Source organism: Podarcis erhardii (assembly GCF_964252035.2).
Source record: "Podarcis erhardii genome assembly, chromosome: 10".
Taxonomy (NCBI): domain Eukaryota; kingdom Metazoa; phylum Chordata; class Lepidosauria; order Squamata; family Lacertidae; genus Podarcis; species Podarcis erhardii.
In genome coordinates, this window is record NC_138500.1 from 73,403,723 (window position 1) to 73,418,904 (window position 15,182).

Sequence of the window (15,182 nt, forward strand, 5' to 3'; positions counted from 1 at the left end):
CTTTTTCAAGACAAATGTAGCCAGAATTAAATTGAAGCCTATTAATATTCCAAGATTATAGTTTTTACACTTCCTATAACCTATGGTCTCTTTGTTTTAACTAAAATACACACAGAGAGAAAGAGAGAGAGAGAGGGTGTATGGAGTGTCAGGGGAGGGGTAGTACCTCTGATGGGGGACATGTCATGCTCCTTCTGGGGTAGTTTGTCCACCTTTGGTCCCCCACCCTGCACTCAGCTCTCACCTGTGGCTCCTAGAAGCCTTCAGCATGTGACAGCAGCCACCCCCCAGGAATGGCTTCAACTGGCCTCTAAATCAGGTGAGGGCAGCCAATGGGTCTCAAACCCTTGGTGAGTTAGGGACTTCCCCTGTATGCAAAGACAGGCTCCAGTGGATTGGCTGGACGAGAACAATAGTGGGTCCAACAGTCAATACGGCAGTTTCTGCACATGCTGTAGACGAAAGTGAGAGGCAGATGGGGCTCGTCAACCTTTCCATCTAAGAGAAGGAAAACTCTGATCCCAAACCTCTGCTGCCTTGTGGGTTGTCTTCAGGTGAGAAAAAAGGCTCAAATCCTACATGAATCTAGAGTGGAGTCCGTAGGACGGTTTGATGGCACCTTGCATGCCTCCTTCCAGCTCCTCCTGCAGCCAAGCTAGTGCCAAACATATTGCTCTGCTTTCCTTTGGACCATATAAACAAGGCCAGGGGACAGTCTTGTCGTCTGGGCAGCCAAGGACTTCCATACAGATTGCCCAGGCTTGGTCCCCAGAGAGGTCACTTCAGTGCTACTAATGCAGTAAAAACAATGCAGGGGTGGCAGCAGTTTTGTGTTACTGGTCTCTGCAACTGCAGCAGGTGCTGCGATTCTCCAGCGGTTTGGCTTTTCCACCTGGAGGCGCACACCATTGTCTCTCAAGTCCTACAGATACCAGCAACAACTAATATGAACAATACATACCAGTAATACTCCCATTCAATCGGCACCAATTCAGGACAGTAATTTTTATTGCTGCAAGCTGTTTTGAGGGGGCGGTGATGGGCTGAACAGTAGCTTACATTTCTAAAGCTAAAAATACATGCACTCCTTCATGCTGTGCATTCTCTTCCTGAGATGTATTAATATTGACTTTTAGTGGGATTCATGCTTTAAAACCGCACTGTGCCACAATACTAATCAGAATATAATTTCTTTATCGCAGACACCTTATTTGGCACGGACACTTACCCAGCAGCACACGGCCAACAAAATGATGTCAGCAACAGCTCATCATTTAAAGAGAAGACAAATGACCACATCTGATATCACGCATGGTTTCTTCTGTGATACATTACTATTCCCCTGCGTGTCATTTAACACAATAAATGTAATACATTTTATTTTATACATTCTTTCTACCCTCCGGGGAGATGTCTCTACTGCTGTGGGATTAAAATCCCAACACATCTAATAAAACAAAAAAACAAAAAGTGCTGCTTTGCCTGAAATTCAATCTTTTATTTTTATGGCATAGGAAAACCACAGTCTTCCATCATTCCACATATGTCCATGTTAACTCTACATGGTGGCACATTTCTTTGGTTTCATACACACAGAGATGAAGCACAAGGAACCTTTATGCAGGTGGCTTCATCGTCTGAGAAGGCTGGCCATGGGTGGGGAGGGGATTCACTTTCAAGCTAGGGGTCATCTGCTCAGTCATTGTCTGTGGGTGAAGAGTTATTACTAAACCTTTCCATAACACACTTCCAATTTGCAAAGTGAGAGTGTACAGTGGGCTCTATTATCTTAGCCCGTTTCAGTATTCCAGGTGTGTACAATGAGCATGTGAGGGAAAAAGATTCCAGTCTCGTGCATTCATTAGAGAAGGTCGATACAGGGAGACCCTCTTACAGTTGCATGGGCAGAGGCTTGCATCAGATGTGATGAATTTATTGATATTTTTAATTTATTATTATTATTATTATTATTATTATTATTATTATTATTATTAATTTTGTATTCTGCCCTTTATCCATATATCTCAGGGCTGTTCACAACATAAAATTACAATGTAAAAAACACAAAGTACACAATAAAAATAAGAACAAAAACAAACCACTACAGCAATACTGTTGCCACCGCCACCCCACCCCTCTCTCTCTGAATGCATGAACAGGACTCTTGTCATGGAACAAATTTCATCTCACCTTCTATATATGCAATCAGTGACTGTATTTTGCTGAAGTTGGACTCCTGCAGGTTGTAGTAGTAGTAGCATTATCATTAGTATTGTTATTTTATCTATTACATGCCCTTCACCCTAAGGTCCCAAGGTGGGTTACAGCATTAAAAACAATATTAAAAGCAAAAAAAACCCAAATCATTCCATACGATATAAGAACCAGGCCTTTATTGTGGTGGCACCGACCCTTTGGGTTTTCCTTCCATTGCATATTACACAGGCACCATCTGTGTTGCTTTTTTTTGGTGTCTAATGACCGTTCTCTTTCAACAAGCCTTTTAAGTGGATATCTAATTTAAACTGTTTTTATATTCATTCATTCATTCATTCATTCATTCCATTTTTGTGCCACCTTTACCTTCCAAGGGGCTGCACACGGCTCTCCTCCCCCCGATTTCATCCTTACAACAACCCTGTGAGGAAGGCTAGGCTGAGAGGCAGTGCCTGACCCCAAGGTTACCCAAGTGAGCTTCATTGCTGAGAGGGGATTCACACCCTGGTCTCCCAGGTCATAGTCCAACTCTATAACCATTATGCCACACTGGCTCTCTATATGTGGAATTGTTTTTAAATGTTTGTATTAAATTTATATATGGAATTTTGGTTTAGTGTTTTCATATTTGTTTTATGGCTGTCACAGTTTTACTTGTTTTATAATTGTATATTTCCTTGTTGTGCCCACCCTGGGACTGATGAAGTGTGGGTAAGAAATCTATTAAATAATATGTCTGTTTTTAGTTTAGATGGCCTCCATTTGGTTAAAGAGGCAATGACCCCAATTTCTGGATTCGCTGTAATACTCAGCAGTTTGCTCAAGTGCTCAAAGTACTTGGCATGTATTGTTTTACCGACCCATACAACAGACCAGTAAGGTAGGTCACACATAAAGGTAAAGGTAAAGGTAAAGGGACCCCTGACCACTGAGCCCAGTCGCAGACACTTTGATAAAAGGACAGAAATGGGTTTGTTTGTTTTAATGTTTTTGTTTATCTTTCAAAAACTGGCCCAACTCTGAGGGGAAAGTGGTAAGTGAAGGACTAAATGCATGCTTCAAACAGACTTCCTCAGTTCACAGGTGGAACCAAAAAAATTGCAACTGACAACTGAAAAGCAATTGTAAATCCATCTTCCCTGCATGGCCATCCATCAATTTAAAGACCTGATCCAAGCACATTTAAAACTGCTGTTCTTCCTTTCACATATGCACAGCAGCAGAGAGACTCAAGAAGTGTTTTTAACAGGCACGTGTGATACCAATCCAAGATGGAATTAATTTCACTGGCCAGGTGTACGTCAAGGTTCCCTGTGCAACAGATTTAGGGATGGTGCAGGAGGTGAATTTGGCGAGACAAGGATTAGCAGAAACAAATCCTCTCAAGGGCTAATGCTTGACTCTCCTGACTATGTGTTTGACGCAACAAGGCCCACATACCATGGAACCACGTCCTCTCTCTTAAGCCCACTTAGCTATTGAGAAGAGCAGCGTTCCTTCTCACACATATGCAAACACACTTGTACTCATGGTCTTCCCCCTTTCACATACATATGATGAGAAACAATAGGCAATAAATCAACATTAAATTTAAACACAGAGAATAAATCTCACTACTTTTATGATGCCACAATAATTAAATTTGAGTAAAGGTGGTCTAAGTTCTTCCTTCCACCATGAGATCTATCAAAGGAGACTGATAATTAGCCTTTAAAATGGAGTTTTCTCTCATTATATTACATTATAGATGTTCTCCTGCAGCTAAATTCCTGATATTTGCTCACAAGTGTGCCTCTGATTGCTTCCAAGTCTCCGCTGTGGCTATCACAAATTTAGAGGCTACTACACCCCCAAACAGCTTGGGACCAGGAGTCCTGAAGGGCTGCCTTCTCCCATACAAATTTGTCCAATATTTTAAGAACTGTTCTGCTTGCTCACAAAAGTTAGGTGGGTGAAGACTGAGGAGAGGGACTTCCCTGTGGTAGTGCCCCATTTATGCAATGTCAGACATATCCAGGTGTTGTTACAAGCCAGGATTGTATTTTACAGTAGCCATAAGTGAACAGACGCTTCATGCAGGTGAATAAGCAGAATGGTGTATAATTCTTCCTTTGTCGTCCTTTGTTTGTTTCCATGCTAACCATAAAGGAAGGAAAATCTATTCCTCCACTATCAGCATGGAAATTCAGAAGACTGCGGGGGCATTTGGTAGAAGTTTTCCTTTTATTGTAGAATCCTGAAAGGTTAGCAGCCCAGATTTCCATTCCAGCCATGCAGAAGTGGGAGTTGTATCCTCTACAGTCCTCATGAAACAGACTAGTAATTTTTGTGGACTTATTTACAAGGTTGGTTTTGTGTATTTAGAAAGTTGGTTTATGCACAAAGTTAAAATTATTTTATTTGCCCACCCAAAGAGAGACTTGCAGGCACTTTACTCCTCCCTGGTCCTTTCTGCTGCTATGCCATACTGAGCCAAGCCAAAGTTTGCTTTAGCGTGCCATCTGAACCAAGACTCGTGGTTAAGTTTTCACCACATTAATCACAAGCAGCAGCCAAAGGTTGTTCTCATGCTTGCTAGGAAACACAAAGGAACACACAGAGACACATATGGCTCCCTAAGCCATGTGATAACTGACCTGAACATGTGGAACTGTTAGCATAATTTCATCTACACATGAATATGAGCCAAGCACAATGATAATATGCAGGGAATTATTTGTGGTGACTGATGCATGCAGTTTCCCCATGGGCCAGCCACACCCCAGTATCTCAGCTTTCGTATTGCTATGAAAGCAGTGTGACAGAATACCACCATGGGCTTCCTAACCCTCCTCTTTTTTACTCCGTGTCAGGGCTTGCTTACATTCACAGTCATGGCTGACACAGCACACCAGCACAAACCAGGTACAGTCACGCTTCCCAAGTTACACACAGTCAGTTTTTTGCTGACTCCTAGGTAAGTTCAATTAGGTTTACTTTTGCAATCTGCCTTGAACTCCAAATAATGATGGTGAGGATTAACGGTCCTAATTCCCCAGGTCTCCAATCATCCTTACGAGAGAAGCAGGTATGACAGCACAATTTCACTCGTTCTATAAAAAGCTTCTGCTGCGTATGAAGCCGATGAATCAGGCTCCCCACCCCACTTTCCAAAGATCATGGCTACACCATTTTCTGAGGCAACAGAATAAAAGGCAACTGTGAAGTAGTAACTGGTGAGTACAATCAGAAACAAAGTGTTTAGTCCGTCTGGAGATGAGAACCCAAGATAGTCATGTTCTTCCCTCAAGCGAAAGTTCAGTCAAATGAGAAACAGAACAGAATGACAATATTTGAAAACACCACAAAGTGGGTTCCTCCCTCTGATCTGGAAGGCTGTATCCTAGCAACAGAGCTCTTTTGTTTAAAGCTCTGGTACCACCCTCCTTCCTAAACTCTCCTTAACAACAACCACAGATTACCTACTCAAACAGCACTAAGTACACCTGTGGAACTACACTATGAATATTGGCATCTGTTTCCTGCATTAGAAGGCAATGAGCCAAGCGGTTAGGGGAAGCGATATTCAGTAGCATTAGCCTGTAAACCAAAAATTGTTGTCTTTTTTGGCTAGAGGTCGGTTCTTCCCAGCCAAGCCAGTGAAAGGAAATCTCATCAGCAGACAAAATGAAATAACGGCATGTGCACTGACTTCACTAGGTCCAAATGCACAAAAAGGATAATTGCTTAAAAACTCATTCTTCCAAACAGTGATTTTACCTACATTAAATCTATGTTAGGAAGGTGGCCCAAATCAATATTTGGAAACACTATAACTTATCACAGCCAATTATTGGTTACAAAGATGTTAATTGCACATTTTGTGTGTATGTGTAGGGCAGGGTATCAGGAAAAGGTATTCCTAACAATATTCTAATAAGCATATTTTGTATGTAGCTTCAGAAATAGGCAATTGGATTGCTGTAATTAACTGCAAAAGCTTGTTGATTTGTTGATGTTATATAATGTCAATCTCTTTCATAAACTCATTAGAATCTTTGTAAATAAATAGTGAAATTTATGCAAAAAGCAAGCAAATCTGGTTGTTGCTTCTTCTTACCATCCCAGGGAGTAATCCAATGAAAGGATTATTGTTACCAAATAGTATTCTGGAATAAGGGTAACCAAATTAAAACATGTCAGAACAGAACCATGCTCTTGTGCCATTTAGTTGAGTGGTCGCTTATTCAGCAAACAATTAACCTGAGATAGCATTTCTTCCAGTCTTTGGACTGCATGCTCAAGGAACAAACCAGCTGTTTAATCTGACAGGGAATCAACGACTCCTACCAAGATAAAGGTGTCTAGATTTTAAGGTGCATGACTCCACCCAGAAGACGCACTTTACCTGCCTTTTGGTTAATTGGTCCATATCAATACCTCTGTATTATGTTCAGTTTTTACTTATATCCAGTTCATCACTAATTTGTTAAGGAAATCTACTGCCTCACCTGGATCCAAAGAAAAGAAGTAGGTTGGGTAGATTCCCATTGACAGCCCCAACACCGTAGAAGGGGGAAAGAGAAATGAACATTGTGAAGGCCTACAGGACAAGTCATAGGAAGGAACAACTATCGTCTGTCACCACTTTCTGCTGCCTACCTGTGAATTAGAAGCAAAACTACCACAACCACCTTGCTTTCAAACCTAGCCTACAAAAGTAATGCAAGCAAATACTATGAAAAAAATAGTACTCGGTGTTGATTAAAGTTTCAGGACAATTAACAGAATCACTCTCCTTCTGTCTTCCAACAGACTTTCAATCAGGAACCAGCCCAAAACTCAGACAAGGATTTAGATAATCTGCCACAACTACAATTTCATAGAGTTGAATCACAACTGCTTGCTTGATTAACTACCTTCCCGAGAATAGCAAATTGCAAACTGGTCTACGTACGGTAACTTGTTGGGCTGGGTGATATCTGGTTTTCAACATCATGTTATAATCACCAGCTAAACATTGTGATATACCGATATATCACAATGTCTGAAATAAGGCTGGAGCTATGTAGGGGCATTGGCTGGCTTCATTGTTTTTCCCCCATTGTGATTTTTGCATAGCTCTCTCTCTCTCGCATGCGCGCGCGCGCACACACACACACACATCATTATTTGCAATATATAAATAAAGCGAAATCATGATACAGACTTCAAACCGGTTTGGGACAATAATGCAACATTTTGATTTGCAATATATTGCTGGGTCAAAAATTATGAAACTGATATCACTAGGCCAGCTTACTCAGTCATCAGGAATGGAAACACATCCAAGGATCTACAATGAAGGAAGGAAGGCTTGGAACATCTCCAGTATGATGCCTACATGAGAACGCTGTCAAGGAATTTTATTAGCTAAGTGTCCCAAACAGAAGTTACTGAGAGTCACAGATATTCCTAAGTCCGAAGCAGAGGAACTAAGTTGACAGAACCCTCCCACTACCTGGAAAAGGCTCTGACAAATGGCACAATGTAAAGGCAGCATCTTCTCTTTGCCACCATAACCAGCACAACACAGGCCTCCAAATGGGCTTTTAACTAGATCCTATCCAGTGAAAGAGGGTTTAAGGGCTATTGTATCAATATCCCCAGCAACCATCTAGATCCCTATCTGGTCTATCACTCTCTAGAGATAGGTGATACTAACTATTCCTCCACACCTGAAGAAGCTACAGGCACCTGATAATTTCCAGGCAAAGCCTGAATTATCTGTATATAACAAGGGAGCTATATTATGCTCATCTGCTTGTTAAATCTCCAGAAGATGTGCTTCAATAACACTAAAGCAACATTTTTGGCTTCCACTGAACAAAAAAAATTGATCATTGAAGGTAATACTTGTACTTCTGTGTAGAAAGCATGGGCATGGCATATCAGTAGAAGTGCCTTCCAGAAGGTGAGTTTCCTGCAGGAATCCAGCAACGCTCAACCCATTGCTTTTGAATGATTTCAAATGGGCTGGTGTCATCTGCATAGCCATGCAACTTGTGAAGATGGACATTTTGTATATATTCCATTAGAGGACATCAGCAATATACTGATAGGACTGCACTCTATGGAATAGGTTTGGCCAGGGAAGAATCTCTCTAGTCTTCTCCAATAATATAATTCTTCCAAGGAAAAGGGTGGATGTATAATGCTCTGTGCTATTATGGGGCTGCTCCACTCTACTATCTCCCAGTCGCCCTACAGCAGTGGTTCTTGGGCTGTGGGAGACACCACAGCAAATAGGCCTTATGGTAGTATTCAACTTTCATAAGGAGGTAGAATATTTTCCCAAGTCCTGTTCCCTCCTACTAGGAGGGAATTGTTGTATTATATCAATATTTCTTTAAGATATAGAAGACTTACAAATGGTTTTGGAAACCCCATGCTCAGTAACATGCCCAAATTCACATGAAAATCGGTGGCACATGAATTAGCTGAAAGCCAGAGAATAAAGTGCTGCACTGGGCAGTCTCTCAGCATTTGTCTTTTCATAGGAATAGTCTTTATACCACATGTTTCATTGGCAACTAAAAAAATTTCAGGGTTTTCATCAGGGTATCTTAAGGATTCAAGTGATCCATTTGATTCAGCAGGGCAAATTAAGAAGTGGATTCAAATTATCACATTTATAGCAATAAAACATCAATACAAATTAAATTGCACCAGAAGACCACAATCAGGTTTTTGGTATAATGTAATTTCCACTTAAGGCAACAAATTATGTTGACCAACAAAGGAATGGTGTAAAGAGTAACTGCCGATACTAGTCCTGGAACAGATTTAAACATTTTTCAGGAAAAGTTGTCTAAAGCAACAGGTGATAGTGACCAAGATCAAGATGCTTAGTACAAGAAGCATCAAGAATTTTGCAAAGAAGAAAAGAGCACTACTGGTATTTATAAGGGCACGATTCACATGATACAGAGATGCTGTTCTCACACAGAGGGTTTCCATAAGCCTCGAAAGGCTGTACACAGACACACACACTTAATATGCAACAGGCAACATGAGGTCTCTTCACCTCTTCCATGTCTCCAGCCACTCATCCTTCTCTGCCCCTTTACTCATGCTCCTGTTGGGTCCTATAGGTATCCTCTGTAAATAGGTGCTACACCTGTGCTCTGTGGATCATGCCCTAAGTAATAATAGAAACCAGACTTCCGTATCTGAAATTTATACACTATTCTATCTACAACCCTCCACCAATCATCGTAACTCAAATAAATACTGTGGTCAGGGAGAAAAAAAAGTCGGCAGAAGGAGAATACAATGATCAAAGTTCTAGCCAAGTAAAAACTTATAATGATTGATTAATGGAAAACAGCACTTGTACTCAGAATGCCAGGAGTATTCCGGCTCCAATTATAAAGAATGGGTTGAGGCTGCAATAGCCTTTCGCCTCCCTGCTTGGTCCTGAGCAACCTGTAGGGGACTTGCTTCATTGTTTTAAAGAGAACTTGCTTTCATGTAATATATTTAGGAATTGGGTATAAACTTTTATTCTTACTGATTACTGCATTCCTAGCTGATCTAGACAGGGTTGTTGTTTTTTTAATTATACTTTAGCAAATGTTAAAGGGTGTATTAGAGGATTCTTCTGGAGAATAATTGCAAATTAGCATTTGCTTTTTTGTGTGTGCTAAAGATTGATTAGATGAACTTTAACACCCCACTGAAAGCAAAATTCCCATTGCCTTTGTTGCCTTAAAGACCTAAAGCAAGCCTTCTGCTATTAGTCAATCTAGCAAGTGAGATTATTTGAAAGAAGGAAAGGACAGTGTAGCTACACATTCACACATTCTAAGTTAGATGGAAGAGTCATAGACACAGCAGCAATATAAGAATCAAGAGGTGGAAAGACACCTTGGCAGCCTAATTTCTTGTTAGGGAAAATGAGGCTGGCAAAGTCCCAGGCACCTCAATATTTCAATATTTGCTGCAAGAATAAAACACTTCCCTCCCCCTAGAAAATATCATTTCATGGGTATCAATGCAGTTCAACAGTAATTTTTAAAAATACCCCAGTGACAAAAAATTGGGATATTTAATATTTTGCAATGTTTACATTATCTGCTAATATTAGTACAGTATATGTAAAAAGCTGTACACAATAATTCCAATATTCAGCTTCCTTTGGTCATTTTCTTAAAAATGAGCATAGTGCTCTTTAAACACATCTAGTCCGCACCCCCCCCCCCATGTGACACATACAAAGCAACAGGGTTGTAGTAATAATTGCAGCCAACAAAAGTATAAGTTATTGATTGGCATATTAGGCACCCAACTTATGATTGTTAATTTTAACTACCATTAAAATGTTAACTATATTTTATAAAAAGTTAACTGCACTTTAACTACAGTGGTTTATGCTTCCTATGCTTCAAGCTACAAGTGGCACTTAAAATAGGTTGATGGGAGAAATCTACGAAGGCGACATTGACACCCAGCTCCAAACGTATTACTGTACATCTTTTGGCTATTCTGCCTCTTATTCACGGAAGAGGGCTTCCGTGAATAACTGCCACAGTAAATAAGAATTTCCACTAAGTAAAGCATGTAGGAAAGTTATGAAACACACATGTGTTCAACAATTTACCATTCATTAAAGGCTATTTTAAAGTATCTGAAATAGAACTTTGATACCCATGACATGTGGTGGGTGATCCAATATTTCACTGATGGGAAGGTATCTTAACAGTTATACTGTTAAGTACATGATGAATCACTTAGTCCTAAGCACATCTACTATGATGTAAGTCTTACTGAACTCAGATATTTCTACCATTAGTATGTTTAGGCCACTGCATTTTATGCTGAACATTCCAAACATTTAGCTTGTATTGGGAACAGTAAAATAATACCACCCTCTCAAGCTGATTGCTAAAAGGGAGATTCCTTAAAGACATTGTGTTCTATACTTTATACCTGAGCAAATGCTGTGTAAAATTCTCCCAATTTCAGAACAGAATGTTTTTAATTTGATTTATTTAGTCTGAATGGATCCTGAAAATAGAAAGCAACAAGGTATGCCTCATACTCATTTTCAGATTGGCTTTTAAAAATAACATTAAATAGGGATGGTATTTTAAAAAAAAAAGAAAAGAAAAAACACAAGCACACCTAGACATAAGGCTCAATGAAATTCAAATAATTCCATCCTCAGTTCATGAAACATACCACACAATCATCACTGCTTGGACAAAACATTCACATTAATGCTCTAAACGAAAAGGGATTCTTTTCATTTTAAAACCATGAGACAATACAAAATATTTTGGGACATAACACCCATCTGAAATGTGTAAAAGAACACATTCCATCTCATTTTAAAACCTCTTTTTTAACACAAGGCAATGCTGTGCTTGTTTTCTGCTAGAACAATTTATAAATAGTTACATATGCAGTATCTCCAAGTTTAGCTTGCATATCATTCTAGAAATCTGACAAGTTCATACTGAATAGTGTTGCCTATATATATGTTCTGTTGTGTATATGGTAAAAATGCCAGTAATTGTTTGTTAGTTTGTTTTTTAAATCATGCTAGATGAAGAATTACCATTGGGAGACAAAGTACAACAATTTTAATCAATAGGTGTTGATAAAATATTTACTTATTTAAAATGCATTTTAATACATGCATGTAACCATGAAACAAGCATATTAAAGAACATTTACTGGTAAAAAATTTATAAGGCAAAAGATTAACAACAAAAAGTAGGTATTTCTAAACAGCTGATTATTATTAAATATTTATTCCTGAAAATTCAGAAGGTTTTTCCCCCTCCCCTAAATGCTGTACTTGTAAATTGTATATCATTTTGAAAGAATGAACAAATGAAAGACCCTCCCAAATACAATGATGAAAAGGTCCAGAGATTGTTTTGCTTTTAGTTGCAATTATTATTTGGAACCAGCTCATCAAAAGATTTTGATTTGTTGGCCTCTGCTTTCTGGTTTAACTACATCTGCATTTAATTATTTACTTGGCAACATCCCGGATTTGATTTGTCTTTGTTTCCTTCCTGTACTAGAAGAGGGGATTTCTAGTTATTATTATAAACAATCTAACACATCTTCAAGCAGCACCTGTAACTTCCCTTTTCCTTTTTTAAATAGGCATCTTTCAGCTTTCCTGCTGGTTTATTCCCCAGCCAAAACCTCATTTCTCTGCCTTGAAACAAAGGAATATTCTTGCAGGATACTTTGGAAATGAAACAGCCTGTGTTGTGGACAGAATCCATAAGGTCTACAGTACTTCTTTCCGTTCAAAGAAGCAACTGTCTTAAGAGACTGTAACAAGCCAATTTGTTTCTTCTGTTCAGCTCCCTCTCTTGAGCAGCTTATCTTTTTTGCATCTCTGGTCCTTGCTCCCATTTTTCTTTCCTCTAACCATAAATGCAGCGGCCAAGTAATCAGCCTGGCTTAGACACACATTTCTGCACAGTGCAAGTCCCATTAAAGTTTTAGGCATTCAACAGCAGATGACAGGATACATCTGTTGTAAACCCAAACACTAACCCTCCCACTAAACCAAACAAAAGTAGGGATAGAAAATTATGACAATTTTTTTTCAAGCTGGGCAGTTTTGCTTTTGGAGGATGCTTTTGCTTCAGAATGGCAAAGAGCCAGCTCAAGGAAATGTGATGCTAATGATGGTGGAATCCACCAGCTTGAGCAAGGCTTCATTTAACCATTCTAAAAAGGTGAGATTCCTAGCCCAGCTCTCTCCCTTAACTTTCTCCTTCTAGCCATGAGCCCAGCCCCTTTTGAGCTTACACTCGGGAAAGGAAACACAGAGAGAGATCTGAACCTCACTGAATCAGCTAGCTAATTGGTGAACTGCACTTAGAACAATCCCTGTAAAGTCCTCCTTCCACACCAACTGAACCAGCACAGTACACTTTCTATTTTCCAAGAATGCAGGCTGCTAGCATTGCGCGCGCTCTCTCTCTCTCTCTCTCTGTGTGTGTCTGTGTGTGTGTGTGTGCGTCCGTGTGTTTTACCTCTGCATAAAATGTGTTACAGTGAGTCATTCACACTAAGATGCTTAATGATGGTGGCTGCCTAGATTTAAGAACTCAAGTGTTTCTGAGGCAACACAGATCAGCCACCTCAATTCTTAGTTTAACTCTCCCTGGCAAAAAAATCAGACATTGGCCTATTTATTTATTTTCTGCCTTCGTGAACCTCTTGCCCTGCTCTGGGCAAGTTTTCTGCTAATCACTGCCTGCTGCTTTCAAGATGCTATCCTGCACTCATGCAAGGCAGCAAACGGAAAGCAGACCATAATTAGCAGCACTCGCCGATGCATCGCCTAACGAGATCATCGCTAAATCTGAGCACACCCAGCTAGCTCGCATAGCATGTTAGAACAGGGGGAGAAGGGCGAGGGCGAGAGGACCCCACCAACTGCTCTGCTTTTGCACATGCGTGGATGCTGGCCAAGCCAACCCTGGAACTGTCACAACATTCATGTCACACCCGGGAAGCACTAAGGTTACAATGCGCGCTAGAAAACTTAAACGTTGCGCCGCGACTTCGGCTTCCGGGCCTTTCCGGAGAATGCATTTCTCTAGACAACACAGGCACGCTTTGCTTTCAAATGCTGCTTTCTCCTTTTTTTGCCCCAAATCTCCACGAGGTCAAAACAGCCATTCAAGTCCCAGCGGTGGCGAGGAAACTAGAAACTTTCCTCTAAGCCCGTCTCTTTGGAGATGCTGTTGATCCCTCGGCGGAGTCTCCCGGGCTGGGCTGGGCTGGCTGGGCTGGGCTCCGGCGGGCAGCAGGCCCCTCAGCCCAGCCCGGACCGGGCAGCCTACCAGTTGCTACTCTTCGCCAGCCGAGGGGATGATCCCGCCTGGCTCCGGATCCCTGGCCGCCTTGGCGAGCCCCGCCACTCCGGCTCCTGCTCCTGCTCCTCCCGGTTCCCTTCCTCGGGCGAAATCCGCTCCTCCGCCCTGCCTGCCTGCCTGCCGGACTCGACTTCTCTCTGCCATGCAAGGGGACGGGGGACGGGGGACTCAGGTGGGACTTACGTGGTGGCCGAAGGGAAGGGCCCGTCGGCGGAGAGGTTTATCACCAAGGACTGCAAAAGGGTCAGGGTGAAAAAGAGCCACCAGCCAGCAGCCATCTTCCTGATCGAAGATCGATGCCCCCTTGCCCACAAGGGCCGGAGAAAAGGAGGAGGAGGAGGAGGAGGATAGAAGAAGAAGGAGGTTGAGGTTGAGGAGGAGGAGGATAGTGGTGAAGTTGAAAAAATAAGAATCGGGGCGAGCGCGGGAGGAATGAGACTAATCAATCGAGATCTGCCTCTCTCTCCTCTTCTGCGCGAAGCCACAGGCAGCGGCTCCTCGGGGCCGGAGAGGCGGAGGGAGGCGGGTGGAGGCGGGAAGCGGGAGACGCAGCCAGAGGCGGGCGGGCGGGCGAGAGAGAGACAGAGACAGAGAGCGAGGCTCGCGCTACTCGGGCGGCGGCGGCGGCGGCAGCAGCAGCTTCTGCGCGCTGTGATCCGCCGCCATCGGGGCTACTTTTGTAACAGATCCCGGCTCCCTCCCTCCCTCCCTCCCTCCCTCGCGCGCGCGCGCGCCTGGCTCTTTCGGGGTGGGTTTGTGCGCGCGCGCGCGCCTCCTCCCCTGATTTATGCCCCCGATTGCAGGCAGCCGGGGGGGGGGAGGAGGAGGAGAGGGCGGCGTCTGGGTTTCCTCCCGCGTCCGCGATCTGGGGGCGGGGGGGATCCTCCTCCCAGGGAGAGGAGCTTCGCCATACAAGGGAATCAAGGGAAACTCCCCAAGTTCAGGGTCTGGTCTTCCCCGAGGTGCCCGAAGGGCGGGGCCGGGTCTGGTCTGGTCGAGGCTGCTGCAGCCGGCATCTTAAGGTGCTTCTGGTGGTGGTGGTGGTTGTGGTGGTGGTTGTTTTCGTCGTCATTATGATTACAGAATATA

The 15,182-nt window shown here is 42.2% G+C and overlaps 1 protein-coding gene across 5 annotated transcripts in view; it reads right to left on the reverse strand.

The window, feature by feature from the left end:
• The window catches only part of CACNA2D1 (calcium voltage-gated channel auxiliary subunit alpha2delta 1), a 390,752-nt gene extending 376,092 nt beyond the window's left edge, over positions 1–14,660 (reverse strand). For 3 of the 5 annotated variants that reach the window (XM_081879076.1, XM_081879074.1, XM_081879078.1), the window contains exon 1: positions 14,277–14,660. In XM_081879076.1, the coding sequence (XP_081735202.1) occupies positions 14,277–14,371 (95 nt within the window). In that variant the 5' untranslated portion in view covers positions 14,372–14,660. The remainder of the gene's footprint in view (positions 1–14,276) is intronic. The other 2 variants (XM_081879077.1, XM_081879075.1) reach the window with 1 other exon arrangement.
• Positions 14,661–15,182: the final 522 nt, after the last annotated feature.